General features: G+C 43.9%; 1 protein-coding gene across 1 annotated transcript; it reads left to right on the top strand.

Moving 5' to 3' along the window:
- Positions 1-674: 674 nt before the first annotated feature.
- On the top strand, positions 675-17032 carry HHIPL2 (HHIP like 2). Its single transcript, XM_080584322.1, is given in 10 exon segments — positions 675-1187; positions 6169-6821; positions 7517-7660; positions 8036-8367; positions 9595-9721; positions 10067-10212; positions 11412-11493; positions 15722-15804; positions 16587-16901; positions 16904-17032. Coding segments are annotated over 10 exon segments (2322 nt in total). The 5' UTR covers positions 675-803; the 3' UTR covers positions 16960-17032.
- The last annotated feature ends 4018 nt before the right edge of the window (positions 17033-21050 follow it).

Genomic DNA, 21050 nt, shown 5'->3' with positions numbered 1-21050 from the left:
TGATGGCTTGGTTCTTTACTGATCTTTCAGAAGCAATAGAACAGCTCGCAAAGTGTTATTCTTCAGTAAGGTCTGTCGCATGGAAGTATCCAGCGGGGGAGTGCGTGCTGAAGCCTCCCTGTGGACTGAATCGTACGGGCTGCATCGCTCCTCTGCCTGCAAGGGAAAGCACAGCTTGCTTCTCTTCATCGCTTCTCTTCAGCTCCTGGTGCGTGGCTGTTCTTGCCTCGTGATGCGCGCAGCACAGCGGTGATGAGTGCTCAGGTGGGCCTGGGTTTGTTGTGTGGTTGTGAGTAGCGGTGTATGCAGGCAAGGAAAACACTTGGTTATGTGATAAAGGAGCTTGGTTATGATCAAAATGGTCTCTGGGGGAGAGCGGAGTTAGGCAAGTGTCATTCGTGGTGTCAAGAAACCCAAGGTGAGTTTGACCCAGTTTAAAAGCCAGGTAAAACGGTAGATAGCAATTGGGAACTATTTATCTTGTGTTTTGTAAATGGGGAGAGGTGGTCATGTTCTCTATGTAGGAATCATATGCTACATTTTAATGGTGCTTGTGTTTCTTGGTGAATGACTTCTTAGCCTATTTAAACTAAGCTATAGGGATTAGATTAGTGAGCCCTTCTAGGGGCATGAGAAAAGCCCAGAGGGGAGGGCTCAGCTATGTGACGTGTGAAATACCAAGGAGGCAGCCTGGAAGGTTTCTCTCCAGCCAAATAGTAAACTTCAGAGAGAAAGGAGAGAGAATGTAAGCAAACCTGAGCAAATGTTGATCTCTGTGGCTGAACATTCATAAAGCAGAAAGAATGATTGAATCATACCACCAAGAGGCCCAGGATTTCCATACATCTGACCTCAGGAAACCTACCCTGAAGAAAGTGCACGTCTGGCCACGTGCTGGAAGGAGCAGCAGCAGCCCTAGAGCTTCCTTTTCTCGCTCACGTGTCTTTCTTTGCCTCTCCTTGTTATGCTGGGTAGGCAGTCTCCTGGGGCACCCTCAGTGCCTGGATTATGGGCCGCCTTTCCAGCCCCCTGTTCACTTGGAGTTCTGCTCTTCCTATGAAAACTTTGGCTGCTGTGACCAGGAGAGAGACACCAGCATCGCGGCAAAGTACCGGGAGATCGTGGATTCCATCGATCCACGGGGGCGTAAGCTGTGCGGAACGTATATCAAAGATATTCTCTGTCAGGTAGGGTGGAAAATCAGTACCCGTGTCCTGTGCTTTTGGCTGATTCTTGGGTCATTTGTGGTCCTGGTAGCCTCTCGTAGCTAGCTGTCCTGCTGTGAAAGAGGTGTGGGAGCAGGGGAAAAGCAGGCTGACAGAGTAATGCTGCTGGATCCTCAGCATGCGTTCTGCCAAGTGCTTTGTGTGAGGACAGCAGTCTGTGGTATCTGGCAATGCACACTGACACTTCATAGCAATAACGATTTATGTGAAAGCTCTGCTCAGCTCAGGTGGTGATGGGAATCCTGCTGCTCTGCTAGTTTTCCTGTAACAAAGGGGAGAGGTACAGATCAATATTTATTTTCTGCTTGCAGCTGCTAGGGGCTGGATTACAAACTCTGCAGGATGCAGCGACATGAGTACGATCAGGAAAGGATTTAGATCCCTGGGTCCCAGTAAGGGTGCGTTTTGATTGTGTTCCTGCTGAGAATGTTTCAAATGCTGTGATGGCTCAAGGAAAACAAAATCTATTAGGCAGCGGTTTCAGGCAGCTGCTGCAAGGTCCTGAGGCTTCAGTCCCTGCATTTCCATGGGCGCTGTCTGCGTGCTGTGCACCTGGCTGGCAGAAACAGGCATGGTGCAGTGACAGAAGACCAAAGGCGCTGCTCTGGCTGGGCTCTCCCTTCCTGCCTCCCCCCCAGCTTTCGAATAAAGGGCAGAACTGACCTGTCTTTTTAACAAGTCTTAGTCATGCAGAGCAGGACTTGCTGCATGCCAAAACACCAAGCAGCCAAAAGCCACACTTAGTTTTACTAGGAACATATAAAAACTCTTCCAGTTAAAATTTCCTTAGTCCTAGAACACTATCTGTGCACCAAAACGTTTCCCTTCTCTTGGTTGCTGGCAAGGACTTTTGTATCTGCTTGGGGGATGGAAACCCTTTCAGCACCAGGGGTGAGAAAGTAACAGCTGCCTTCTCTTCGTCTTTTTGTAATTGGTAAACCAGCAAATGATGCCTTACAGGTCCCAGCAGAACCACCGGTGGTGGGCTTAGGAAGACTTTCTGCATGTTGCAGGTAGAAAGGAAACAGTGTAAAAATGTGACTGTTGTCTCTTTAGACTTAAGTTGGTCTTTCTGCAGTGCATTACTTAATTCTGCATTTGTTATAAATGTATTTTGTAACACCAGCCCCTCCCCCAAATCAGTACTCATGCTTTTCGAAGTAATACGTTATGATTCTTCATCTTTTTCTAGAATAAGATTGCTGTCCAGTCTTTGGGGAGGAACTTTCAGTTGTGTTACATCTTGCTGTTCCTGGTCACGTTGGTGATAACCATGGGAATAAAATCAGGTTATTTGGCAAATATTACTTGGCTGTTTAATTAGTCGAGAAGCAAAGATCTACTGCATGGTTCCACTTCAGGGATGTCACTTTGCTGGATCAAAATATTACTGGTGATCTCATATGGAAGGGATGGAAAATGATGACAGTCTCCATTCTGCCATCTCTCCGCAGTATCACAATAATTTGTAGGCACTACCCATGAAGCGTTGACATGTTTAGTGCACCCTTAAATACACGATGACAGATGCATTTATATATCACCAGATGTGATTTTGCCAAGTGCTTATTTTTGCTGTGTGCAGCAGTACCAGGATAAACTGTTCCTGGTAGCAAGTTTTCTTACTGATGCTGTTTGAACTTGAGGTAGAAAGACTGGATTCAGAAGCATTGGCAGACAAAATGCTACTAGCTTTTCTTTTGAACAAAAAAAAATTCAAAAAAAGAAAGTGTAGGTGCCTATTAATAAATCTGAATGATCAGTGGCTGCTCTAAAGCAAAACCAGTGTAATTCCACAGCTTTGAGGCAGGTTGGAATAGCAGTGATGCCTTGTAACAAAGTGGACCTTTCAGGCAGGTGTTCCTCCAGTGTCAAAACCACTGAATGGCAAAAAAAAAGAAAATTTGTGTGTGTGTATAGTGTGGTAGTGAGCAGTGTGCCGATAGCTGCACAGAGGCAGCTGTTCTCGGCAGCGATGGAGCTGTGCGTCTCCTTGCAGGTGGAAGAGGATTAGATGGGGTTGCGTTCTGCATCGTGGATTTCCTGCTGTAACAACACACCAAACGTGTTTCTTTCTATAACTGGTTTGAAGAAGCTTCCAAGCAGCCTATAAAGCAATCTAGTTTTACTGATAGAGCTACTTCAATTTGCATCTCACAAAATCCGGGTTTGTTTTCGCTGGTTAAGCATTCTGTAAGCATTGCTAGGTTTAGAGTCTGACCCTCAGCTCTGTAGTTTGACGATTTTAGCCTCAAAACTGACAATGAAATTGTAAAAAATTGCCTGAAATGTTCTTAAGGAGATGTTGTACAAGTAGCATGGCTGTGAAAATGCCCTGGATGCAAACCTTGGTACGTGCATTAGGACAGCTGTTTGGGCTGAGAGGATTTTTCTGTGCTCTGAAAGCTGCTAAAGGAAAGGCTTAAAAACCAAATAGTCATGAAAAACAAAAGGCCAACTAAGGCTTTTTCAAGCTGATTGAAGCCATGATGTTAGCAGGGGATAGAAGGTGTGGGCAAATTAACTTACTTCTAAAGCCAGTTTTCATCTGAGGCCTAATTTTGCATGCTCTTTGCATGCACTTTTTTCTTTTTTTTCTGTGAAACTGTTTTAAAATAGTAAAGAAATATTAACATGATCTGGGCAGCTTCTGCCCTATAAAGTAGCTGGATTAATTGTATTGTTTCGAGCACGCGTGAGCAAAATGAAGGCAGACAGCCAATAACTACAGCAAGGCCACCTGCTCCTCGGGGTGTATGTAGATACTAAGCAGTGCTTCCACCTGGTGAGCTGTGCCGGGTCTGGGTGCTGCAGGCTATTCTTTGCCAGGTAAATAAGGCCTGGGAAGCTGAATGGCTGGAAAAGCACGGTAGCTGCTCAGGGACTACAATTATTTGAGACAGACTGTGGGAGACCCTCATAGTGCGGGCTGCCAGCAAAACAGAGCTGGTGGAGCTCTGAGGCAGTGAGAAAGATGCCTTGTTTCAGAGGAAGATGTTTCCTTTTTTTTTTTATTGGTGGTGGTAGCACTCAGACTGCTGTTCTGGGAGCTTAATTGTGTTCCCACTGACCGAGGGAAGGTAAATGTGTTTTCAAAGACATTAATAAATTAATCACTTCAGAACGAAGAGGAGCTTTAGACTGCAAGTGAATTATGGAGACCTGTGCACAGCAGAGATGAGACAGCTGCATCAGCACATCAGTGGGACTGAAGGAGCTTCCCAGGCTCAAAATGTAACACAGGTTAGGTTTTGTCTGTTCTTCCCCACCTTTCCTTGGTGAGTCCTGAGTGGGCTGCAGCCTCTCCCTGACTCCTGATCACTTGAGATCAGTGCCATGTTTTGTGAAAACTATGATATAACCAGAAATTCAATACATTCAGGGATGTGTGAGTGCATGCTGGCAAAAGCAGAGGGAGTGTGCAGTGGTAAGTGGAGCAATCATGCCAGCCAGGTGTTGCTGAATGCCTGTACCCAAGCTACTCTCCTTTAAGAATATGAGCACACAAAGGCACTTACCTGGAGCTTTGGCTTTAGGGGACGGAAGGCACTCAAGGCCTGTTGGTGCCCGTCTTGTTCTGGTAGGACTTTAAGCATGGGAAAAATGGTGCGGTTCAGCTGCTTGGGGCTGGACTCAGTCTGCAAGAGCAGGTCTGGGGGACTTGGTTTCCCTTTGCAACCTGGGGACTTCTGATTTGGGAAGAGGAGAGAGTCCTTATGGGTTTGAAAGCAATGGAAACCTGCTTGTTCCATGCAGATTTATAATCAAATGGCCACAATGAGAAGTGAGAAATCTACTACTGCTCTGTAAGAGCTGGAAAGTGTGAGTACTTACAAGTTGTATCTGTTCTTAGTGTGGCCAAAAACCCCTGGGTTCTCCTGTGAGCAAATGAAACAGTTTGCTAGACTAAGTTTAGAATGGATGTTTGTAGCCTTCACACTTAATATCCTGGGATGACTGCTACTTGCAACAAAAACAATGTCGGTGATTACGTAATTGCTCCAGCTTTTATTTTCATTTAATGAAGGAGATTTATTTAATGAAGCAGAAAAAAAATACTAGTATAATAGTTTTTCATTCTTGGACTTGTCCATGTACTTTCTATTATATCTGCCCACTAAAAGCCCTGGGTAAATTGTTTCAGGCTGCTAGCATGAAAACCAGTAAAATAACCTTTTTGCAGAGTTTAGGTCCTTCACTTTCAACTTTTTTTTTCTGCTAATATAAATAGATGGGATTTTAATAGAAGTGTTTTATAGAAATTCTGGCCCAGATTTTTTGGAAGATGAGGAATTTAAATATAGGTACAAATTAAGAAAGAACAAAGAAGTGTGCTTTTTCCTAACGCTTGATTAAACTTAGGTATGGGCTTAAGTGGCTTAATTAAGTGAAATCTTAAATATATCTGGAAAAAGCAGTGATACTGTCTGACCTGAAGGGTACGTCCACATTTGGGACTGCTGGTCTGCAGAAGTCTTAAGTATGAAGTTCGCTGCTCTCTGTAGAGCAATAGGTTGCTGCAGTGAGGGAGCAAAAAAATTCTTTCAATCAGTTGAGAACAAGTTACAGAGTACCAAGTTTAAAATCTAGTAGAGGGGAACAAAGGGACCTTTCTAAAAGGAAAGGTAAGAGCAGGTTGGTAGAAGAGATTGTCTGTCACTCCCTTAAAAACCTCTAGCACTGGAGAATACACAGCCTCCATAGACATCCTTCCTTTGGGAACTTAGGTGAAGCCGATTGTGCTTTGATAAAGGAAACTGCTACCGACCTCTAAATCCTGTTTAGCTGTACATTGAGTGACTTTTTGCTACTCCACTTCAAAAATAACTTATTGTGCTCTCTGTCTTATTTTTAACTTTTTTTTTTGCTCCCATGAAGAGGAGTCCTGGCTTCTCCTGGATGTGTGTACACAGCCACACATCTGATTTCTTTTACTTTCTAGGAATGTTCTCCATATGCTGCGCACCTCTACGATGCTGAAAACCCCCGAACGCCTCTAAGAAACCTTCCTGGGCTTTGTTTTGACTATTGCTCCGAGTTCCATTCCAACTGCCGCTCCGCCATCAGCCTGCTGACTAGCGATGAGCACGCTCGGGAATGTTGCGAGAGGAACAAGACACGCTTTTGCAACCTCCTCCACCTACACGACGAGGACTACTGCTTCCCCAACGTGCTGAAGAACACTGTCCTCAACCGCAACCTGGGCTTGGTGGTGGAGGGCCACAGGGGCTGCCTCCAGCTCTGCCTGGCCGAGGTCGCCAATGGGCTGAGGAACCCGGTGCTCATGCTGCATGCCGACGACCAGACCCACCGCACCTTCGTAGCTGAGCAGCTGGGGGTGGTCTGGGTCTACTTACCTGACGGCAGCCGGCTGGAGGAGCCCTTTCTGGATATTAAAAGCATAGTGCTGGCTACGCCGTGGATAGGGGACGAGAGAGGCTTTTTGGGGATGGCTTTCCACCCCAACTACAAGCACAACGGGAAATTTTATATCTATTATTCATATATGGATAAGAAGCGAGTGGAAAAGGTCAGAATCAGCGAATTGAAGGTTTTGGCCTCTGATGCCAACAAAGCTGATCCACACTCAGAAAGGTGAAGTTCATGTTGAATGCTGCTGTATGCCATGATGAGAAGTAATTTCATCTGTCCCTTTCCCTGTTGCAGAATCTGTTCGTGTGCAATCACCCTGATCTAGGGACATGACTAGGGCTGTTATAAAGCTACCAAAGGCAGGTTGGTTCAAGGCTACACAGCAAACTAAGACATGAAACAGAAAATAGAACCCAAGACCTAGACTTTCAGGTCATCTTCTCTTTTTGTCTTGTACTCCTGCCTTTTTAAAGAGCAGTAATAACTTTAAGCCTATTGTGGAGTTAACAAGTGCCTTGGAAATTTTTTGTACTGTAGAAACTGTTTCACTATAGTACTATATATTCATTTGATCTGACGTGTCCCCATCCTGTTCATCCCTCCACCAAGGCTAATTCTTAGTTATGGAGAATAATTTATTAATAGCAGACATTTTCTTTCAAGTTTCGCAATCACCATGTAAACCCCCAGAGATGGTCCTGAATCCCTCAGATTCACCAGCTGCTTCTCATATAAAAGAGAAGCCACCTGTCACAATCACAATTTAAAGGGCAACAACTCTAGCTAGCACAAAGGTGTTAATGCAGTGCAGGTTAAAGGCGTGGTGCATGGAGCAGGAGTGTGCTGCAAGGCTCATGGCAAATGTGGCTCATAAAGGGATGCCTTACTGAAAAGAGCTCTATTTATTTTTTTTTTAGGAATCTTTTGGAACTTGAAGAACCAGCCGCAAATCACAATGGTGGGCAGTTGCTCTTTGGGGTGGATGGCTATATGTATGTATTCACAGGGGATGGAGGGAAAGCTGGAGACCCTTTTGGAAAATTTGGGAATGCTCAGAACAAGTAAGTAGGAGTACATGCAAAAAACTTGAGCTTGTCCATCAAGACACTGGGTTTGGAAATGAGACAATGTGGAAGAGTAAAGTAAGAGTGCTTCCTGGAAGTGCTTTTTCATCTGCAAGTAGTCCAATGCAGTATCTCAAAATTAGTTACAAAATTTTGTGTTGAAAGCTATGGGTATCCAATTTATTGATGGGGGTGGGAGGGTGGGGGGAGAGTCTTCTGTGGCTTGCTTGGAAGACATACCAGCTGTTGTTTTATTTCTTTTGGACAGATAATTTTTCCTTTGGAAAGGGGGAAGAGGAGGGAATTGTCCATGTTTTCAGTTGTCTCTGACGTTGGGTTTTATATATCTGTCTTTATCTGTTTTCTCTTTAGGAATGTATTGTTGGGGAAAGTCCTGAGGATTGATGTGGATGGAGAAAGTCCTGATGGCAAGCCTTATCGCATCCCTCCTGATAACCCTTTTGTGTCTGATCCCAAGGCCCGCCCTGAAGTTTATGCTTATGGGGTCAGGAATATGTGGCGCTGTGCTGTTGACAGGGGGGACCCTGTCACAAAGAAGGGAAGAGGGAGGATATTCTGTGGGGATGTTGGGCAGAACAGGTTTGAAGAAATTGACATCATTGTTAAAGGAGGAAACTATGGCTGGAGAGCGAAGGAGGGATTTGAATGCTACGACAAAAAGCTTTGCCGTAATTCCTCCTTGGGTAAGGAAGAAGCTTCTTACAAAAGGTTACTTGATGCATTTGGTTGACTATAGTATTGGCTTTTTCCATGTAGCTAAATAATCCAGTGTTGGGTGTTAAGTGGAGATTGCTTACTTGCTAAGAGCATAAATCCCTTCTCCCCAGCATTTAAGAGTTGGTATGAAATGCTGCCCTTCCTCTTTAGGGAATTCCTTGTTATGCACTGTTCTGAAGGTGGAGGTTAGGGTCAAAGCCTGTGGCTTTTGCAGACAGTTTTCCCAAGGAAGGCAGTGGATTGAGTTTAAGTACAAACATGATATGCTGTTCTATTTAGAGGCTACTAGTGATAATTGGAAAGCATGGTAGAAGAACTGTGTATCATAAAGCCCCTTAAGCTGTTGGAAGGAAACACCTGGTCTTAAGCTCATGTTTCTGAAATATTTGCATGAGCATGTACACACCGAGTGTTTGTTATCAACATTTCTCTTTTGGTATGCTGGTACCCACATGGCTCTCTTAAATAAATAAAAACAAATCACCACTTTTAACAATGGCCCAAGTGTCAACTGACAACACATCTGCTTTAGTTTTTGCTTTGAATTTTTAAATGAGCTACGTTTGTGGTCTTTATGCTCAACGTTAAAGATCAAATATGAGGTATTTGATCCAGGGGAAAAAAGTGAGGACAAGACCAAAATTTTGTGGGTTCTGACATTGTGCTTCCAGAAGGGGTTGAATTCAATGTTAATATTGCCAGAGACAAAACCTTTATCTTTAGAAGCCTTATGGCAAGTTGTTTGTAGGTTGCACATTTATGCATGTTCTGTGCTGGGAATGGCAGCAAACCTATGAAGATGCTGAGCTGACTTTGATTGTATCCCCTTCTGTAGATATACTGGAATCTGTAAAGACAATTTCTGTTAAAATGATTGTTGCAATGACAGACCTGTAAGATAGTATTTCCTGCAGCCATTGCTTGCTTGGCGTAGACAATCTTGGTTCTACATCTTATAGAAGCTCATCAAGACTAAGCCTTGATGAGCAGCTACAGGGAGCTCTTTAAAGCCCCTGGGTCATTTCTGTCTTGGAGTAAATTACTGAATCCCCACTGATGTTTTCTATGCTGTTTTATTCAACTGTACCAGTTCTTCTCATTGCTTTTGTGCCTGTTGGTGTTACTGAACAATTGCTTTTTGATTTTTCTCTGGATGTAATTTTTCTCACTTTTCATGCTCCTTTGTTTAACAGATGACGTTCTTCCAATATATGCATATGGCCGCAACGTGGGGAAGTCAGTCACTGGAGGTTATGTATACAGAGGATGTGAATCACCCAACTTGAATGGTCTCTATATGTTTGGTGATTTCATGAATGGGTAAAACGAATCATTTTCTTTGCATCTCCCATTCTGCACATGCGCTTACTTTAAACATATCAGAGCATCCTGAAACCTTTTGAGCTGCAGTAAATGAGAATCCCAAACGTTTGTGTATTAGATTAAGGGATTTGACCATTATAACAACATTTTGGTGAGGATCTAAACTTGTTCAAAGGTAGGGTCCTTAGGATAAGTTTGCTTACGGTTGGGCTTATTTTTCTGAAAGACAAAGCTAGTCAATAGTCCCTGCTCACTGACATTTTATTTCAGTAATGCATGACTTTGCCAGGAACTAATCTTGATAACCAAAACATAAAACACAGAATTTTACTTTTCATCTAGTCGACTGATGGCTTTACAGGAAGATGAGAAGACAAATAAGTGGAAGAAGAGAGATATCTGCATTGGTAGTACAAAAGTTTGTGCTTTCCCTGGAATGATCAGTTCTTATAGCAAATTCATCATCTCATTTGCTGAGGATGAAGCAGGTGAAGTATCTTGCTAGTCAGAACTTTATTGGAAATTATACTGTCAGTTTTATAATCTATCTGAATCTTTTTCTCTTCATTAGTACAAATTCCTCAGTCTTATTCACAATAACAGCACTTCACACTGTTGCATTACAGACCAAGGCTTTATGTGGGGATGAAGTCAGCTGCTAATTTCAAAGTTTAGTGGAAATGCCTCGGTGCCAAGGATTACTATGGTTGTGATGTCTAGAACTTCCACCAGGCTAGAAGTACCAAAGCATACTTTGTTCACTTTTGCTTGGTCTCCTGACAAAGTTCTATGCACCACAAAAAGTGACATCAGTTTTTCTGAGAGAACTCAGATGTGCTTTAGTGAGCTCTGGTGTTTTGTGATTTAGCAGAAAAGAGCTTTGCTTGTTGTAAAAAGATCTTAGATCGTTTGGCTAGCTTACATCTGTCAGATGTAGGCTTTTATTGTGAAATATGTACAATTTTTAACTGTTCTAACAACGTGTGGAGTGAGGGGATGTTAAATGTCGCTTCCACTGATCGTTGTTTTAGAAAATAATATGGTATTGTAATGTAATTCAAAATGCAACAATAGTGTTGCCTCTTTTGCAAGCTACTATAATTTGCCTGGATATTGTTTTAGTGGCTGCTGAAGGAAGGAAAGGCATCAGGAGCAGTTGGTCTCAGCAGCCACGCAGTAATAAGAAGCTTCTGTCTGCATGGATAGCCAATTTAGCTCATTGTGTGTGTGTGTGTATATATGTGTATATATTTGGTACCACTATGAGATGGCTAAATATTTGTTGTGTGTTTTTCCCCCTCTAATTTGTAGCTTCTGGATGTTTCTTTGGTGCAAACAAACTTAAAAAAACATGTATTTTTACATAGGAAAGTAACCTTTTGGAAGGCAACCAACATGAGGTAATGAAGGCCCTTCTCATGCACTGTTTGGTTAAGGGCTGCTGGCTCTGTGGAACTGTGCTGCAACCAGGGGCTCATGTGATGTTCCCAGGTCCACTTGCATAGGGCAAGGTGAGACCAAAGCCCGCTGTTTGGAAGTAAGAGACAACTGAGGGAATGGCTGAAGGGGTTTTCTTTTCTAACCATGTAAATTAGTGAAGAGACAGAAAACAGCGTGAAATGGAGAACCAGGATTCAGTTTGGGCACTTGCATCTGAAACTGCTTTTTGTTTTTCACTTCCATTTAGGTGAGCTGTATTTTTTGTCTACTTCTTATCCCAGTGCCTATGCACCACATGGATCTCTCTACAAAATTGTTGATCCTGCAAGGTTAGTAATTAAAGATGGTTTTCCATTGCCAAATTCTTCTATAATCACCTCGCATTCTTCAGCTATCATAGTAGACAGAATGCAAAGTATTTCCAATGCATAATCTCACTAGCCTCTACATCCAGACCTTGGTTTCTGCTGACCCACTGTACGTGTGGTGCAACTTTATCAGTTTCAGTGAATGTACTCCTCACTTATCGTATTTGTGTACCCAGAAGTGGACCAAGTTTAGATCTTTAGGGTCTGGGACAGTTAGGATCAAAATAATGTCGTCTTGTTTGCACGTCTAAAGTATAACACAGTGGTGGTTAGAAACAATGATCCATATTTTTCAAGGTCATGAGGGAGAACATTTTGCCTACACTTGAACCAATGATTTTGTAAAATTAAAAATGAAACAAAATTAATTTGGTATCAGCAAATTAATGTCTCTTCTCTTCCTCCTTCTCTCTCTCTTAAAAAAAAAAAAAAACAAAAACTTTGTGCTGGCCAGCAATTCCCTTTCTATCATGAAATGGAGGTCAGAAAATGAACTGATAAGCCATGAAATAGTAAAACACAGTAAAAGGCTGGCGATGCATGGCAACATGAAAGCAAATAGTTACGGTCTTTATGGCTCTTGGCCCATCTCATAAGTTCAAACCTAGACTAAACTGTGAAAGGTTGAAACTATTTCCTTTTTACTAGCAAATTAAAGACACAAATCAGTTCTCTTACCACATGTCCTACCAGGACTTGTATTCTCTGACTCAGGTGTGCCTGAGAGGTTGTCCTCCAGCCTGCACAAGCAGGCACAGGATGGGCTGTGCAGAGACAGGTGACTTTCTGCCCAGAGATGTGGGCACCGTGCATCTGTCAGAGAAAGAAGGCACTGCAAACCCTCATGCCACCCAGTTTTTGTCTACAAAGGACTTTGGCATTCTGGGTGGTCAAAGCAGCACTGACCATTCCTTGTTGCTAACACGATTTAAATGGAAAAGAGATGTAGAACGCTCTACTGAGGTCAGCCTCTTAGGCTCCTGTGAACTCTGCAATGCCAATGGCATTTGACAAGATCAGTTATGAATCTTCCTCGGGCCATTTAATAGTGATCTTTTGCTGATCATTAAGTAATTGAAAAGTACTGATTCTTCCATGACTTACTGCCGTTTCTGACTTGGCAGAAGGACTGGAGGGATGTCTGTCCCTAAAGGTATGCAAAGGAAAACTGGCTTGCAGGAGTCAATGTCATGTGGCCTTAAGAAACACCACATGGCAGGCAGATGAGTAATTTTGAATCCTTGTTTAATTTTCCATGTGAAAATCCTCCCCTCCATGGAAACTGGTAGGGAAGATTAGCTCTCATTGGAGAGACCTTGAGGAAGATCTTGCACAGATGAAAATTAAAGCTGAAGGGAGAAACAGGTTGCAAGATCATTTCTTGCAGGTTAAATACCCAATTCTCCCTGAAATCGGTGGAAACTAATTGTCTAATGAGAAATCTCAGAAGGGCTTACCTTAATTGGCAGAGACCTGAAGTGACATATTTGCGATGTATTTTGATTATTTTTAGTAAACAAAAGTTTAAAAAGCAGTCAACAGTTTAGCTGCAAAGCCCTCTAATGAGGGAAAAAGAAACCTGGTGGTTCATGCAGTGTTCAAATAACTGGAGCCTGAACCCGAGTTTTCCAAGCAAAATGTTTTTTCCCCATGAAGCTGTTATCCCTGCAAAAGTCTGGTTTTACAATAATAAGCATGCTTATGCAATTTTTTCCCCTACTAAACTTTTGGCTCTTACTTAAAGCATTTTTTGGATCATGCTAAAAAAGCATTAAATGAGTTTTTTTCAAATCACCCTGTAAAGAAGATAAAGTGTCTGTCTGCTGTTGCTGAGATTTCAGACACTAACACCACGAAGAAAACAAGACATGCTTTCTTGGGAAGCCAAATCCAAAAACTCCAAAGCTAGGTAGTTGACCTGAGCTCTGTGCCAAGGTGGTGGGAATAGGACCTCGAGTTCTGTACTCTAGGTGCATTTGCTGTAACTGCTTACAAGGAGCCTCCTGTCTTTAACAGCTTATTGTCTGCCAGGAAGCCTCTGAGCTGCATGAACTGTGGCGGACCAAATGCAACATTTTAATCTCTGAAAATAAAATATGGTGAACTCACATAAACGCTGACTACTTGAGCATGCTCTGTTTCATCAATAAAAGCCATGCAGCCCCTATGCCACTCCTTACTGTGTCATGAAGACTAGCAGAATGGTAAATTCTCTTCTTTCTAGCTGTAAAGGGAGACGTGCAGCTTTCTGTATCCCAAGCAGCCTGTGGGAGCCTCTCCAGGAGGAGATGTAATGCACCACGTTAGGCTGATTCCACAGGGGGCAGAAAGCATGATGATTTCACTGCCCTGAAAGCCTTTCTGGAAAGAAGCCAGCTCTTCCCTGTGCTTTTTGGAGCTCCATACCCATCATTTCTGGAGCAGGTTCGGGCACTTATTCCCTTGGCTCTCTGAAATTTATTCACGTTTTCTGTCTCCCCTCAGCCTGGGTGCTGTGCTGCTCAGTGTTGCCCTCGCTTGTTTGGTTAAATAAATTACAAGCTCGTTCAGGGTGTGCAAAGCTTGCTTCTGGAGCAGAGTCCTAACACCTCCAGATCCTCGGTTGCACACTGGTCTTCTGATCTTACCACGTGCAGAGATTTTTCCATTCCCCTCTGCAATTTCATGCTGTTTATGGGATTATTTCATTTCCGTCCCACAGGGAGCTGTGGCTGGGACAACAGGCTCCTCTAACAGGCGCGGTCCTCTTCAGTCCAGCCTGGATGCTCCCTGCTTCCAGCTCATGCTTCAGCAAGGGTAGCAAGTCACACAAACACCTGCTCTGAAGTGCTGGTAGGGGCACTGGCATCTGCCTGAGGGCAGTTCTAGCTTCCCTATGAACCTTTCGGGAAAATGAATGGCATCGGAGCCTGGTGTCCCCGTGTCAGCTTGCCTCTGCAGCCGTGCTCTCGGAGACATCAGAGGGGCTGACGTGCCTCTGCCCGGACTGGTACCAACACCCCCTCCACCTCCCTCCCAGTTAGGAGTGGAAGGAAAAGGTGTTAGAAGGTGCTTAAAAAGTTGGAGAGGCAGAAGGAAAAAAAAAGCCACTATCAACCCTGCTTTGGTAGGTTTTTTTTTTTTTTTAAATTGAAATGATGTGGAGGAAGCACTTCCTTGGCAGTTGCCCGTGTCTGATGGAGAACGCTAATTACAAGAAAATGTGATGCCTGAGGTCATGCTCTGCTTTGCTCTGTGCTACCAAGCATGCCAAATTGGAAGAGCCTGTTCTTATTTATCTTACAGCAGATCCTTTGGTGGGGAACAGAAAAGCATAAGCAAATGTAGGTCTCTGTACCCCCACCTTACTGTCATGGAACATGCTTTTTTGGGGGTGCTTTTGTATTGTAGGAAGCTGTCAGGGAGTGCCAGGAGAGGAGCTGGGATTGAGTTTCTTTGCCTGTTCCTTTCCTTCCTCATGCTCAGCTCTTGCGGCAGCACTGTGTTGTGTCTGAAGCAGCGCCCTTTGAACGTCACGCCAACTTCTGTGGGGTTGGGTGGGCATATTCTCCCACACGGATGGAGTTCCTTATGCTGTACCATCAGCGGGAGGAAAGCACTCTGTCACTGACAAGCCTCATGTGCAAGCATATGCATATAAGACTCCTCCACCTCAGCTTGGGATGCAACAACCAGAACGTGGCTGTTTCTCCAAACCAGGGTGAGAGAACAACCCAAACTGGCTTTTTAGGCTGGAGTTCAATCAATGCATTATACCACCAAGCTTCTGGAACCAGTGTTGTGCTGTGCCTCCAGCAGCAGGACGTAGCTGAACGCACCTAATCAGCGCCCTTGAATTCAATGGTGAACCACAGGGCCATGCAGGCAGGCCGGTATCGCGCAGGCTGACAATTCAGCTCTTCGTGTTGAATAAAGACAGTCCAGACTGTGTGATGGCAGAAAGCTTACCAGAAGGGTGGTAGAAGAGAAACTGTAGTTTTCCAGCTGCTACTGCTATTCAGGCAGGGATTTTACAGTTTGTACCCCTGAATTAAGCTCTCAAATTCCACCTTTAAGCAATCTAAGTGCCTAAAGTCCTTTTATATCTGTTCTGGTGGAGGCAAGGGATTTGTGTGTGTGTAGGGAGGCATCTGGAATAAACAAACTTCCTAACAATTTCTCAGATATCTGCATGCCTTTGTTTTTCAAGGAGAGCTCCACCAGGGAAGTGTAAATACAAGCCTGTTCCAGTGAAAATAAAGAGTAAACGGATACCATTTGTTCCACATGCAAGTAAGTTGTTAGGCTTAAATTTCACCAAGAAACAAAACTGTCAAGTCTTACATATTATGTGATTAACATTGCTAGTGATCTTAAAAACTAAAGCACTGAGCAGGACGTGTCCTGAAGTTAGGTAATCATGTTTTAATGTGTGCTTCTGTTGTCTACTAGATGCTGTACCTTTTCTTAACCCCGGTCTCTGATTTTTCTAAATGTTGTCAAGTAACAGTGTAAACAGGCATCACAAAAGAGTTGGTGGCTTTGATGTAAGCATTTGGTCTGGGAAGTTCTGAGTGCCTGTCCTGAGTGCTCTGTGACAAGCTCCTCGGGTCAAACAACATAATCCTTTCTCCGTAAATCTAGGGGAGTTGATCCTTTCTCTGGCTTTTCTGTTTTAGGTCCTTTGCAACTAGAGCAGGGGTTGCATCATATTATTGAGTAGAAAATGTTCAGTAAGCTGAAGTCTTCTTATCTGGGATTTCCAGATACTAGCGTAACATGAAAAGTCCATACTGTTAAGTTTGTCAAAGAGCAGTGTGTAAGGGCTCATCATATTCTTTCTGGACTTATTTTCCTAAATTCATACTTTCTAAGATTAAACAAATTTAATTTCTAAGAAACCCAAGGGTCTTTTGGTAGAAGAAAAGATGTTTATACAGTCTGTATTTCTTTTCCTAGAATGTTAGATTTTTTTTCTTAGCTATACCTCTACTAAGGGTTTATATCAGTAATTTTCTAAATTAGCCTTCTGCCTTAAAGCAGGGATGATGAAACATCTTAATTGCTTTTCTCAGAGACTGTCCTTGAGTTGCTTAATGAACCTTCAACCAAACCTCTGAAAAAATCTTCTACCCCCGCTGAAGCCATCTCAACAATTTCTTCTAAGAAATATAAAAAGACACCATCCCCCAAAATAAAAGCATCAACTGTGAGAACAGCTCCATCCAGTAAAAAGACACAGAAAATCAAGGCTGAAGGTGAACATCACAGGTCAAAGCAGAAAAAGAAGGTTGCAAGGATTGCCAGAACTACACCAGCACCATCTGTGCCCAAAAAGAAGAGCCTCCACCTAACTGGAACCAAGAAGCTTCTTCCGAAGAAAGCAGCACAAACCAAGAGAAACTGGAGAAGAGGAGGAAAGAGAGTAAATTAAGCAGCAGCTTTTGAAAAAGCAAAAGTCATTTATAAGATGGTGAAACAAGTATTTTGAATAGCAACTAAATAAAAGAGAATCAGTTGATTTGTTATGCCAATATGTTTTCATGGATGAGCTCAGTATTGCTCTCAGGCACTCCTCCATTTATGTCAGTGTTAGCGGTCTTTGTATGTTCCATTAAACCTTAACAGCACCAACTTCCTAATACCAACTTTCTTTGCAAATGCTGCTGTGATGTCCTTTTTTGACATAAGTAGTTATGAGAGTCTGATGGACATTCACTGTTAAGTTTTGACCATGTTTATCTGTCTAATAAATCCAACTTCCTCCAGATTTCAAGATTTGCATCTTTAATGCAAGAATATGTCACTGGCCTCACCTTTCTTTTGGCATGGTTAGTTTTTTGGTCCTTGGCACTGAATTTCAGTTCAAGTATATTTTAAAAGTAGTTGTCTTGCAGGTGACAATACAATTAACATTAAAAAAAAATGTATTTAAGTTGTAGATCCACCTGCAGGTTCCAAAGGATTCGATATGAACTTGGAAATGTTCAGCAAATCTAAAAATCCCACCAACCCATCAAAACCCAAACTGAAAGAACAGAAACTAGGCAATCCCCCAAACTCCAGTTACAGCTGAGCTACTGAACTGAACGATTAATCAGGCTTCTAGCTGAACACAAAACCTGCAACTGGATTCTGTCCTTCTGCGTGCCGTGACGTGGGGCAGTTTGTGTTGCTTACACCTCTTCCACCGCACAAACTGCACCAAACTGATTTTGCCCCCATTGCCAGGTACACGGGTGTCCAGAGGGAACAGAAAAATGGACCTTGCAGAACAGCAAGCGCCTAGCGCGGCCGGGGCAGGTTCCTGGGCACACCACCTCTCCTTTGCCGAGCCTTTTCTCTCTCTGTGAGTTTAGGAGGTGTTAGAGCCAGGGCTCCGGCCTTGAGGGCTCCTGGGGTGCAGACACCGTGGCAAGAGCAGAGTTCCTTCATGCACGGGCGTTACTGTGCACAAGGATTTGGAGAGAAAGGTTTTTGTGTTATTCTTGGTGTAAGCTGGAGAGTAGCAAACAGCAGCAGTGTGTTTGTTCCGGAGAAGTGTATCTGCTCGATTTGCGGAGCCATGCCCCGGCCTGGGCTGGGCCCGCACCTCCTCCCATCAGGCTAACGTGGAGCCAAAGCCAACTGCACCATTTTGCAGCTTCAGCTTAAGATGGAACCGCCTTGGGCTTTCTCCTGCTGCCATCTTCTGGACTCGCTGTTCCGGGACGCAGCCGTGGCGCTAGGCCGGCCCTAGGCCGACACGGCCCCTGCTGCCTGGGTGCCTGGGTGCCAGTGTGTTTTCCACTCGGAGCCGGGTAGGACCGAGACCCGCCCAGCAGCGGGTAAGCGGCTCCGGCAGAAAATCACCTCATTAGAAAGGACAAAAAAAAAGCAAACTGTAGAAGCGAAAAGCTGGAGAGGCCCCAGCGAGGATCGAACTCGCGACCCCTGGTTTACAAGACCAGTGCTCTAACCACTGAGCTATGGAGCCACCTATCACTTCCAGCCCTGCCGACGGCTGCTGTACCCGCCGTCCGCCGGAGCCGGGCGGCGCCGTGTGCCCGGCCCCTGGGGCCGCCGCCCCTTGCCTTGCACCGGCCCCCCCCGGGCGCCCGGTGAAGCCGGGTCTCTCGAGGCCGCAGCCGGGCTTCGTCGCCCTCCGGGGCCGGGTCGGTGTCGCCTCGGCTGCCCCCGGGGCTCGGCAGCGGCTGGAAGCCGTTCAGGCCACAGCCGGGGAGCTGCAGGCCCCGTCCGACTTCCGCTTCTCGGGTCTCAGGGGGCGCTGTAGCCTTCGTGGCCCTGCTCAGTCCTGTCCCCCAAAATTCACCCTGAGGTGGAAGAGCTGAGGTGAATGGGAATCAAAGCCTGAGTCCCCGCAAACAGCACGCTCACCCACGCCATATTGCCCAGGGATAGCTGAAGTACCTGGTTTATCGACAAGCTGGGGCAACTGCGTGTGCAGTTGCTATAAACGTGGAATAAACTAACATTTGCACATAATTAAATACGCTATTGCAGTAAGAAGTATTTCAGCGACAAATTGAGGCTTGTGAAAGTGTTTCTTCAAGGGTTGTTAAAGTATTCTCCAGCCCCCAAACCATCTAGCAATGTAATCCACGACGGAGAAGTGGGAGCTGAGTCAAGATTTCACGAAGCTGGGCTGCACGATGCTCTGTGCAGGGTGAAAGCCCCCCACCTCCCCCCCAAACAAAACCCCAAACAGCTTACACTGAGAGATTACAATCAACTTGGTGTTGTAAAGCCAAAGAGGTTTTGTGAAATAACTGTTGCAGAAAAATGGGTTTAATTTTCTTGCAAATAAACCACGAGCATATGTTGAAACCAACAGCATGATAGATATTGTACAGCCTCAGTTTCTCTCTTCATTTTTTACAGCGCAAGAAAGTCTGAAACCATTGAAGATTTTCCGCTTTTCTTTGCATACGAGAGCCGGTCTTTCGCATATAGTCTTCATCTGTCAGAGCTTAGAAGAAGGTGAAAAGGCAACCAAACGGGGAGACAGTGCTCTGGGATAATGAGTCTGAGCAGTACTGCTGCACACTGGAATCACATTCTAGAAAAGCAGACACGATTTGCTAGGTACAAGCCTCAAATTGCATGTAACCAAAAATAAAGCTCCTTGAAATAAGAAGGCAGCGAAAAAGCTGCATTAAGGCATTAAAGGCCTTTCATCCATTCCACACTCCACAGATTGTGAGCTAGGTCTTTTTTTTTTTTTTTTTTTTTAATTATACCTTCTCTTTAAATAGATATTATCTCTGTGGGCAAACTAAACGTGTTCTGGTGAACTCTGTCTTGTTGTTTATGTAAGACACTAAAATTACTTTAAAATATCTTATCAAAATGCTTTTGACCTCTAATGTGGCAGCTGATATATTTGTGAAGTTTCACATTTCTTTGATGGTTGTTTTTTTTCCCTTCCCTTTGAAGTTGGTGGCTCTTTAGAGCTGGTGAAATTCTTCTAAAGAGGGTTAAAATGTCTGTGGTGAGTGTTCTGTTATTGCAAGGGGGAACTGAAATATAATTGTAGCTTGTGTTGTTAACTTTCCCTTTAAACTAGATAGGAGCAGAATTGTCTTACACTCTTCCTACAGTAAAACAAACCTACTTTAACCAGTCTAACAGAGCTGAACATCAGGGTGAGATATATATTGAGGACAGAACAGTGTTGAAATCAAGTTTTCTGTGGTGATATGGCTACTTGTCACTGTTGATTTTTAGGTGCAAAGTCTGTAACTGCCATAATTGCCGTGCCTCCAGATTCCCTTACTGTCTGCTTGGAGCTCACTGGAAGCTCTGTGTAGTGTAGCACACAGTCTTTGTCAGGCACCCCGGGCGGGATGCAAGAAGTGATGGAGAGACCATGCCATCAGTAAGACCTTTTTATAATAGAAACGAGGAAATGAGAAACTCCTCACAGATCTCACCTGAAGGTAAACCACTAAAATAGGTTGTCTGAATCATGGTCTAGAAATTGCCTGTTTCTCAGTTGACTGTAAAGGGAGTCTGTGCTGAAAATGTCAGCTGTTAAATGAGACAGATCTGGTACTGACAGGTTTGTTACCAACTAAGTTCTGGTAGTGACCAAACATACTGCAGAGGCATGGCTTGGGATGGATATGGTAACTATTAAATATAATTTAACAGACATAACAGCACCACATAGCTCTTGTCTGCAAACAGCTAATGCTTTTAGCTAGCCCATCCACTCAGTCACATTTGCACAGGAATAAGCTTTAGTTTAAGAATATTTTGCTTAGATGTTTAAACTAGAATAAAGGTAGCTGGAAAGTTCCCATCAGAGGGCCAAGAGAACTTTTAGGTAGATGGAAAGATAAATTAAATGTCTGAAAAAGACTCTCAGAATATTTCTGCAACTGAACACATAGATTTTGAAAGTTAAGCAGTTAGGCAATAAAAAAAAAAGCCCATTTAGTCGTCAGTCTGACATTATTGCCGTTGAAAGCCACTAGGTGGAACCTAAGTACTGCGTGAAAGCCAGGGGAAAACGTTCATGTTTTAACAGACTTCAA

The sequence above is a fragment of the Anser brachyrhynchus genome (assembly GCF_964034855.1).
Source record: "Anser brachyrhynchus genome assembly, chromosome: 3".
In the NCBI taxonomy this organism is placed as follows: Eukaryota; Metazoa; Chordata; class Aves; order Anseriformes; family Anatidae; genus Anser; species Anser brachyrhynchus.
Note: the sequence above shows the minus strand (reverse complement) of the source record. Positions and strands in the feature narration are given on the sequence as shown.